The sequence below is a fragment of the Lineus longissimus genome, chromosome 6, assembly GCF_910592395.1.
Source record: "Lineus longissimus chromosome 6, tnLinLong1.2, whole genome shotgun sequence".
In the NCBI taxonomy this organism is placed as follows: Eukaryota; Metazoa; Nemertea; class Pilidiophora; order Heteronemertea; family Lineidae; genus Lineus; species Lineus longissimus.
The window spans coordinates 7,982,005-7,992,224 of NC_088313.1; the positions used below are offsets into that span (position 1 = coordinate 7,982,005).

The 10,220-nt window shown below is 39.4% G+C and overlaps 1 protein-coding gene across 1 annotated transcript in view; it reads left to right on the top strand.

Annotated features, from left to right (window-relative positions):
- Positions 1-6,315, top strand: part of LOC135489001 (lipase maturation factor 1-like) — a 48,703-nt gene extending 42,388 nt beyond the window's left edge. The window contains exons 8-10 of the mRNA XM_064774063.1: positions 874-1,060; positions 4,999-5,111; positions 6,019-6,315. Of these exons, the coding sequence (XP_064630133.1) occupies positions 874-1,060; positions 4,999-5,111; positions 6,019-6,196 (478 nt within the window). The 3' untranslated portion in view covers positions 6,197-6,315. The remainder of the gene's footprint in view (positions 1-873; positions 1,061-4,998; positions 5,112-6,018) is intronic.
- The last annotated feature ends 3,905 nt before the right edge of the window (positions 6,316-10,220 follow it).

Consider the following 10,220-nt stretch of genomic DNA (forward strand, 5'->3'; position numbering starts at 1 on the left):
ATACACCATAGTGAATGAAACACATTACTTCCAGGTGTGCATAACTAATTAAGGCCCTCCTGCTTTTATGATTGCATGACATGATCTACATCACAACTTTTGCTGAACCCGCCGCCTGGCTCTAACAAGCCAGTTGCTAGCCTGATCAGGTAATCAAGTTGTCAAACACATAATTGGCTATATCTTCAAAATGGATGGAGCTAATTGCATTTGGTTTTCTGTATTGTATAAAGTGTTAGGTACACTTTTGAAATCGTCTTACAGCAGAAAATGGCAAAAAACCTTGATATATGACCTTTAACTGTTGAATATTTGTTTCTAATTTCTACCATCTGTTCAACTCAAAAGACTAGCTTGAACAGAGAAGAGTTAGATTCCTCAAAACTGCCATAAAAATGATCTACTAGCTGCATGCCATCTATCAGAAGGCAGGAAAATTGCATAGCAGACGATCCTTTCAATGAAACTCGATCATGTCAATGGTAAATAACGCATATAGACTTAAGCACGGTGGCAGTTAAAGGGTTAACTAAACATCTGTGCTTTGAACACCAAATAAATGTGTTCCTTCCTCAGCTTTTAAAGTGCAAGACTTAGTGTTCTTTAATAGCAAACAAATATCTCTGTTGTTTCACACAAGCGTTATCAGCTAACGATAAGAAGGATTCACCAAAACAACAGATTATCAAGGACAATACCAAAATACCATTTCTTGTAAATAAGTGACCAAAATGTTAAAAACTCTTCCTGAACACATGATTTTTGAAGGCAGTTTTCATTGATAGAAAAGATTTTGTAGGATATGGCGAATGATTTTCTATAAGATTTCTCAAAAATTACCAATTTTAGAAGTTACTTATATTTCATTTTCAGTGTCACCAAAGAGCGAACTGAAGTGATTATTCAAGGGACCTACAGTAACAACCCATATGATGAAGATGTCAATGCATGGAAGGAATATGAGTTTAAATGTAAACCGGGCAATGTGACGCGGCGTCCATGCCTAATCTCGCCATACCATTATAGACTAGACTGGCTCATGTGGTTCGCTGCTTTCCAAGTTAGTAGCCTTGCTTAGCTATTGAGCATTTTCTTCAAAGGACTTTGTTGTATCATATTTATGCCTGTTTTTCTCAACGTTAGCGTAACTTTTAACATTCTCATGAGCGTTTGTAGGGTGCCACTACAGCTGGTCACCAGCTGGGGTTATTAGCACCGTGATCCTGTCTTCAGAGTAACACACTTGTCCTGAGTACACTATCAGCGAAAAGAGGCCAAAGTCCTTTTGTAAGCGTCTTCCATTAAAAACTGGTATTTATTTGTGTCTTAACATTGATTCAAATGCCTGGATATGGCTTTGGTGAGTCCATGTCAAATATCTGGTTGGCCATATTGTTTTCGCTGGAGCAGTGTTCCTCATTCTGAAAGGCTACTTTGCTTGCCCTCTTGCACTACTCATCTAGCATGACTAGTCTTTCATTTCTTATCAATATGTATAAAAGGATGTGGCTGTTAACCCTTTCGCTGCTACAGCTACATTCATTTTTCAGTCAGCGCCGCCACGTGCTGACAGTCGATACCATTAATAAACAGCGGAACTAACTTCTAACTGAACCGACGAAACTATTCGAAAGTGTCGCCATATGTACTATTAGGATGAAACTAACTATCTGAGTGCGTTTGGTGTGTTTAGAGAGGGTGCAATCATGTGCTGGAAAAGTTTTATTTTAAATGGGTATGACTTGCTACACACGTCACCCGCACAATATTGGACCATGTGCATGACGTGCTATGCTCGTCACCCCCAGGGAAATGGTTAAAGTATACTGTCTGTAAACCACCAAATATTTGGGGCATTTCATTTTGGGAGGAAATAGATTGCAAAAAATTTAAATGTAAAAATCGTTATCCACTTCATAATCCGCGTATAAGAAAATGTGAATATTTTAAATATTTTTAGCTCACCTGAGTGAGCTTACATGTATGTGATCATGTTTTGTCCGTCGTCAGGGTCAGTCTGTCCGTCTGTCGTCCGTCAACAATGGCGGCATGTTTGCTCACTGTTGAGTGTAGAAAGTTGAATCTTGGTGTTTGGATGTTTTATGACAACATGACTCGACACACGAAAAAATTATTGCCATTTTAACCTACTTTTTGGGCTCCAGGTGGCCATCTTTGAAAACTTTATTTTGTCAATACAGTTAATACCAGAACTAAGTATCGTGTCGTACTGTCGTCGAATCGTACCCTGGTCGTTTCCTAGCACTGTACTGTCCTAGGTCAGTCGGTGAATCGCAGTATGAACCGCATGTCATCACCTAAATCCCATTCGCGTGAAATTTGACATTTCTTTTTCTTGACACCAGGGCAAAATGGGTGTGTTTTAATCAAGCTTCGAACTTATCCGTGGATATTAGCACTTATATTCTAGCCTTAGCCAACGATTGTCATGTCTGACACTTATGAAGTCATGATATGTTTTCAATTGAAGTATGTCCCACTTGCAACAAGTGCCAGCTCGTCAGCCAGGCAGGGATTGGTCAATATGGGTGACGTCAATCAATAAACATTGAGCACGTGGCTAATTTAAGTGTTTTCGCATAATGATTATGGGAATTTCTCTCAACTACGTCATATATCTTGTATTTAAACCAGGTGATTCCATCAGTTGAGATCGAGACCAATCCGGTGATATGCTCAACATTAACCAAGTCGCCATTTAGCGAGAAATATGGCAGTGTAAACAAACAGTGTGGTGGTTTAGCCAATGCCGGTTGGTATCGTATCAAATTGTTTCGTCGAGTCGTGCAGTATTCAGACGATATTCAGGCAAGACCGAATCGTACTTCGATTTCTATTGGCTCGTACTATTATATTTTATCGGACAGTACTATGAATTTTTTCGGATCATGTGCTGGTTTCTCTCGGCCCGTACCGCAAAAATTCATCACACAGTACGCACCAAGTACGATACGTTCTTCGGGTCGTTGTCGGTTCCTACTCGAACCATACAGCTCAAAAACGATACTTAGTTCTTGTACTAGCTTTATCTCATGAACCCTGATAGCTAGAAGCATGGAATTTTTACTGTCAATACTTCTGATGAGACTACATGCCAGATGAATCTCTGAGGACCGGCCACCACCATTTGTGTGAATGATGATGATCGATACAACTATTCAATAGTGGATCCGTATACAAATGCTATATCAGGATTTTGAAAAGATGAAATATCCTGGCTGAGCCCCCAAATGTTGTCGATGACTTCGCCTCATGGCTTCACTCATACATGCGATGAACTGTTTGAATATATAAGTTTGTAAAGTTTACTGTATTTACAACACCAAGAATCATAATGGATGGCCATGGCCTTACTAAATATATATACAATTTACACAAATCGGAACCATGAAAACCATCAACATACCTGCAAGAATATATAAGTTTGTAAAGTATACTGTATTTACAACATCAAGAATCATAATGGAATATCACTGGGCCACATCAAACATTCACTTAAATAGTCTATAGGATTATATGATAATAGTATAGTATTAAAAAGTATTTATAGTTGAAGTAAGGAAGACCAGTTTGTGCTGCCATCTGAATCTAGACAGCACAATCATAATCCTAAAAGGGTATTTATCCATTCTCCTACATACATGACATAATATACAGGTTTTTGATTTGACCTTCTTTTGAAGGTCACACAGGTCAAACTGTAAAATTTCAGCAAAGGTGGCACATTTCGTCATTAATTGTGCTAGACTCTTCAAATTCGATATGTAGACACCTATTTGGCATCTGTACATATTAACAAAAATTCAGGTCAATTTGACGTACTTTTCAGGTGTCGGTCATAAAACCCAATGACATCCATATATCAAGTAACTGTCACAGTGTGATCTTTAAATGTGCATCACTGATTGATGCTTAACATAGTGCTTATAACATTTTGACCTTGACCTAGTCTCCAAGGTCAGAAAAGTAAAACTCTAAAATTTCAGTGAAAGTGGTACGTTTTACTACTTTTTGTCACAGATTCTTAAAATTTTATATGTAGACACCCATTGGGCACCTGTACAAGTTGACTTATTTTAGGTCAATTGTGACCTAATTTTTAAAAGTAAATTTAACTTCCATGTCTCATTTCATCTACCACTAAAGTCATTCCCAGGTGAGCACAATGTCCCCAGGACATTTCATTTAAATTTGCAAATCCCCAAGATAAAAAGCCAAGAATATTTTGCAGTTTATGATGGTAATCTGCCCAAAGTCAAAGCCATGATAAAGTGGTTAGGGCACTAGGCTTCTTGTCAGGAGCTTGTCATCCTGGCACCAGTAGTTTACAATATACTCTGCCTCTCGATATTTCAAACTCCTGGTGAAATCCATACCATTTAGACGGAATGTGGCAGTCGAGAAAAAAGGCGCCCATTCAGAGCGCCACAATCAAACGTTTCATCATCGTTGTCCAAGCGCGCCTTAATTGTTTGAGATAGCATAATTGCATCGTGTCGTCTCAGTCCTGGGATCTGCAATTGCCTTTATACCAATTATGCTTCCCCGCTCTGCCAGTGAAATAAATGTCACAATAAACACTCTAAAGCAGTATGTTTTAAAGCGTAAAAGTGGTATAGAATATTAAAAAACAAGGCGTGATGTAGAATTTATTGAACTTGTATAGTATTATACAACCCATGTACTGATATGTCGATTAGTCGGAGCAGCTGCTCTTTGCAGTGGATTTATTGCTTTTTCGCAGGGATTTGTATACGAGGTATGAGTGTCAAAAATCTGAATCTCAGGCTGGGAAGTTGTTGCCTCAACTCTTGAGAAGGTCACCTCTGTTTCTCTCTAAAAGCAAGGCGTTAAATTCTACACTACTTTGTTGTATGTGACTTAAATTGAAAGCACCTCGATTGCAATAAACAACAGTTCATGTGTTTGTGCACTTTGCCCCCACTGATTTTTGCATTGCACTTTCATTCTTTTCAGAATTACCAATACAACAACTGGCTGGTCCATTTAGCAGCCAAGTTGCTTGTCAATGATCCCGGTGCAACATCTCTGTTAGAGAACAATCCTTTTGAAGGCAAGAAACCTCCTAAGTAAGTGGTGATTTAAAGAAAATTTCATTGGTTGACAATACACTGTCCCTATCATGATGTGGTTTGTTTAGAGTCTGTACATGTACATCATCAAACCTTGTATGAACAGTGCAGACTGAACAGAGTTTGGATTCTTCTTTATACACTGCTCACGGTAGATGGAGGAAGGTCATTGGAATAACAACAATTTTCTTATTAGTAATTTGTCTGTATTCTGTGCTTTTGATTTTGGTTAATCCAATAAAAACTGATCTTTGAAAATACTAGAATTGGGTATTAGTACTGTTGCAAAATTTGTGCTATTTGCTGTTATGATGTTTGCGTGTGGCTAACTCACCAGTTACGTTGTTGTTCCACATCATTATCTGTCTGTGTATGTAGTGTCTGATTGGCTATGGTTGGTGGTATGGAGTGGGCCTCACAATGGGACAGCACGGCTTTAAGTAAAGCGCCAAGGTTAATGAAGGAGATCAACACTCAATATATTTCAGAAACCAAGCTAAGAACCACATTCAGTATTTTTCATAAACTGAGCAAAGAATACAAGGTATCACATGAAATATCTAAAAAAAACAAGCTAACAACATTTTCCAAGAAGCCACTGTGTCTAGTGGCGCAGAGTTTTGCCTGAAGTCAAGAAAGAAGTCCCTGGTTCATCCCCCCCCCCCCCCCCCCAATTGACATAAGACTCTAGGCCAGTCTCCATCTCTAACTTTCGTTGCTCCACGCAGGTGAAATGAGTCAGAAATACTCAGGTTAGTGGCGTGCTGATTGAGTGAGGAACTCATCTTTGTTCCACAGGAGGGTTTCAAGATATTCTGGGGTTCAATTGTGAATTCTGATGATAGCTTTTCCCACAGTTGACATTAAGTTCCTATAACCAAATAACTTTGACTTTACTTTCCAGGTTTATTCGAGTGGAGCATTATCGTTATACCTACACCAAGCTAGGGAGCAATGATGCCAAAAGGGGGCGTTGGTGGAAAAGGAAGCATATTGGAAACTATTTACCACCGATTAGCATACCAGAAATAAAGGATTACCTGCGTCAGATGGGCTGGCCGATACCTAGGTTACCTAAGTAAAAAAAGATCAAGACATTTAAGATTACTTAAAGGAGTAACATTACAGACAATATTTACAATTTTATGAGTGTCAAAAGGACTCATCCATTTTACAGTGTGTCCCAAAAACATATCTTTCGACCAAAAACGGTAAGTAGTTTACTATGTTATTCATGCACCGTGTGACAAATTATGCATAAATATTACAGGTTGTCCTTGAGAATATAACTGCCAAATTTCTGCACCTTCTTTTGGCATTTCACAAAAATTTCTGATAGAAATTAAAACGCTATCATACATTTTTGGCTCACCATAGGGGAGTCTGTACAACACCGCAGTGTCCGTCGTCGTCGTTGTCTGTATCCTGTTTCAAAAACAGTGGCACTTTTCTTAACTGCTAGAGCTATGAATTTAATACTTTGTGCACAGGACCCCCAGGTTAGATGACCTCTGACAATGAATTTCGGTCCGATCTGATTCTTGATTTGGCCACCAGGGGGTCAGAAGTGGAAATCTTAAAAGTGTGATATTTCTCTTACAAGTGACCTGTTTTTCTATAAATTTTTCTGGTAGGTTCCCCAAGCAATGATACATGTACAACACATATCACACTGGTTCATCAATTGACCTACTTTTCAAGATCACAGAGGTCTAATGGCGTAAATTGGCCGTTTGAGTGTAACTATGGCACGTTTCTTAACCGCTAAAGCTATGAACTTGAAATTTGGTACACATGACTCCCTAAGTCATGTTACCTCGGACAACGAACTTTGATTTGATACGATTCTCAACTTGGCCACCAGGACGCCAAAACTAAAAAAGGTAAAAAGTGCAATATCTCGCTTATTAATGACTTGTTTTCGATGATATTTTTATGGTAGGTACTCCAAGCATCGATACATCACATGTCATACGGACTTATATACTATACATGTAGAATGTTTCTTAACCCTTTCGCTGCCGATTGATTTTTTCGTTCTGCAACTGGCTGTGCCGATTGAATTTTCAATATTTTCCAAATTTCGACCATGGTTCTTGTGAACCTAATTTATGAGAAATCCATTGGAGACATAGTGAAATAATGTATATAAAAAATGTTCAGTATGACCTACTCTTCATTTTAAGAATATGAAAAAGTAGGTCATGACTAATTTGCATGATGCCATCTTGAATATATAATGAGGAAAAAAAAGTTTTGGTCAAATTCTATTGTATTGAATAAAACTGTTATGTAACAACCAAGAATACAACTTTTTTACATCAATTCTAGTCCCTTGCAATCTTCTAACACTATCCAAACATTTTGTATGCCTTGATATTCTTTCAAATATGTGATTTACTTGATATAAGTGTGTCGAAAATGATAATATTTCACATCACGAAATTGTGAAATGTAGTCAGTAGGCCTAAGCCTTTTCATACATTGTCCATGAATGATTGCTGACAATTACTAAACTAGTGATTACACTTTTATCCCTTATGACTTATTCTAGCCAATTTCAGGGTTCCTGGTACACACTGAAGATTTTAGGAGCATAACATTGGTCTTCATGAAAATATTAGGAATTCATTCGAAGCCAAGTCTGGTCAACACATAATGAACATGGAAACATTGGAAATATAGTTCAACTACTAATAATTCAGCAGAGAGTTCAACTACTAATAATTTAGCAGTATGTGGTACCTTTCAAAGCAGTCCTTAGGTGGTCTACACAAGGGCATCTTGCACTGCTTGCAGTAGTATCTCGTTTGAACTCGAAAAACCCCTGTTAGAACGATCACTACAGACCTCACAATCAGGTCTGTAGTTCTTATTCTCGTATTCCCCTTGCCAGTGTCGACCATGCAGTCTTTCATTGGGATGTCTAGCACTAACACGAGCCTGTTTCTTTTCTGACTTATCAGGGTTCCTCTGATTCTCAAGGAGACTATCAACTACTGACCGACGAAATTTCTTTGCATCAAGTTTCTTGTCTGGATTTGCTAGATTGTAGCATATCAAACCATTTATGAGTGCAACTTCTTTTGCAAAATGCCATACAACTTGGTACCATTTCGTAGATTTGTGTTGATAGCTGTAGTAGCCCCTCAGCTAATCTGCATGGTCGACTCCACCCATGTATCGGTTGTATTCACATACAGCGTGCGGTTTATGAGATATACGTCCTTGACCCTGTTGTTCCCCACACTTTCTAACTTCTTTTGCAGTAACATTATTCCCATGGAGGGTTGAAAGGAGCCGCACTGTTCCATTGTCTTGCCAGTACAAACACAACATGTCATCCTTGTTGAAAAATACCGGATCCTCCCCCTTTTTAGCTCACCTCTTAGCAGAGGTGAGCTTATCCCATACCGTGGCGTCCGTCGTCCGTCGTCGTCGTCGTCGTCGTCGTCGTCGTCGTCGTCGTCGTCGTCGTCGTCGTCGTCGTCGTCGTCGTCGTCCGTCGTCCGTTAGCAGGGCACGTTTCGTAACTGTTAGAGCTATTGAGTTGAAACTTGGTACACATGTACCCTTATGTAATGACACCTTGGAGACCAAGTTTCGGTCCGATTCATTTCATGGTTTGGCCACCAGGGGGCCAAACGTTAAAAGTGAAAATATGCAATATCTCCCTTAATAGTAGTCGGGAAATTTTGAAAAAAATATGGTAGGTACTTCTAGCAAAGGTGCATCATATATCCTCCGGGTTTTTGATTTGACCTCCTTTTCAAGGTCACAGAGGTCAAATGGTGTAAATTGGCCGTTAGGATGTAACGATGGCACGTTTCTAAACTGCAATGACTATTGATACCAAATTTGATACACATTTACCCCTTAGTCAGGTGATCTCAGGGACCGAAGTTTGGTCCAATATGATTCACCACTTGACCACCAGGGGGCAAAATCCAAAAACCTTAAAAATGTGATTATTCCTTAACTTCTTGCCCGATTGCCACCAATTTGATATCATGGGTACATCTAACCACCATACAGTATATGTCACACAGGTTTTTAATTTGACCTTCTTGTCAAGGTCACAGAGGTCAAATGGCGTAACTTCGCCGTCAGGCCGTAACTATGGCACGTTTCTTAACTGCAATGACTATTGATCACAAATTAAGTACACATGTACCCCTTGGTCAGGTGATCTCAGGTACCGAAGTTTGGTGCGATCTGATTTGCCGTTTGGCCTCCAGGGAGGGGGCCAAATCCTAAATTCTTCAAAATGCCATTATTCCTAATAATTACTTGCCCGATTGGCACCAATTTTATATCATAGGTACATCTAATTCTAACAACCATTCAATGTGTCACCCGGGTCTTCTTTGATTTGACCTACTTTTCAAGGTCACAGAGGTCGAATGTACTGTAAATTGGCCATTTTGGGGAAATTGTAATTGCTTGGACCTACATCAAACCTAACACTACATGACACAATACCATGCTCTTTATCCATCTTTCCTCCACATGAGGTGAGCACAATGGCCCTGGCCATTTCATTCAGGGACAAGCGGGGGTAACGTGCAGCGGCATTATTGCATGCTCCTCGTGATGCCGGTGTGATTGCGACAGGATTACCATTTCGATTACTTCGAAGTGTTCCACAGGCACCAGTTTCCCTATCCTTGAGTGTGAAGAACAAGCCAGCGGATGAATAAAGGTTGTCACAAAACAAATGATATCCACAATCAAGAAACTCTGGGGTCAAGAGCCTTGTCACAATATCTCCGACAGTTCCCTCACCTGCACCGATGGAAACATTCCACTTCATCATGAAGCCATTGTGACTGTCACAAAGAGACCACAACTTGACCCCCCACTTGATTGGCTTGTCCTGCATGTATTGTTTTATTCCAAGCCTACCCTTGAAGGCAAGCATGGCCTCATCAATAGAGACCTCACAATGTGCTTGATACAAACTCTAATAACGGTCCTACACCAAATCGATTATTGGTCGCACTTTGAAAAGAGGGTCATATCCAACTTCTTCCTTATGAATCCGTTCCGTGTTATCATTCATGTGCAAGAAACTTCTAATAAGCTGGAATCTAATCCTAGAAAATA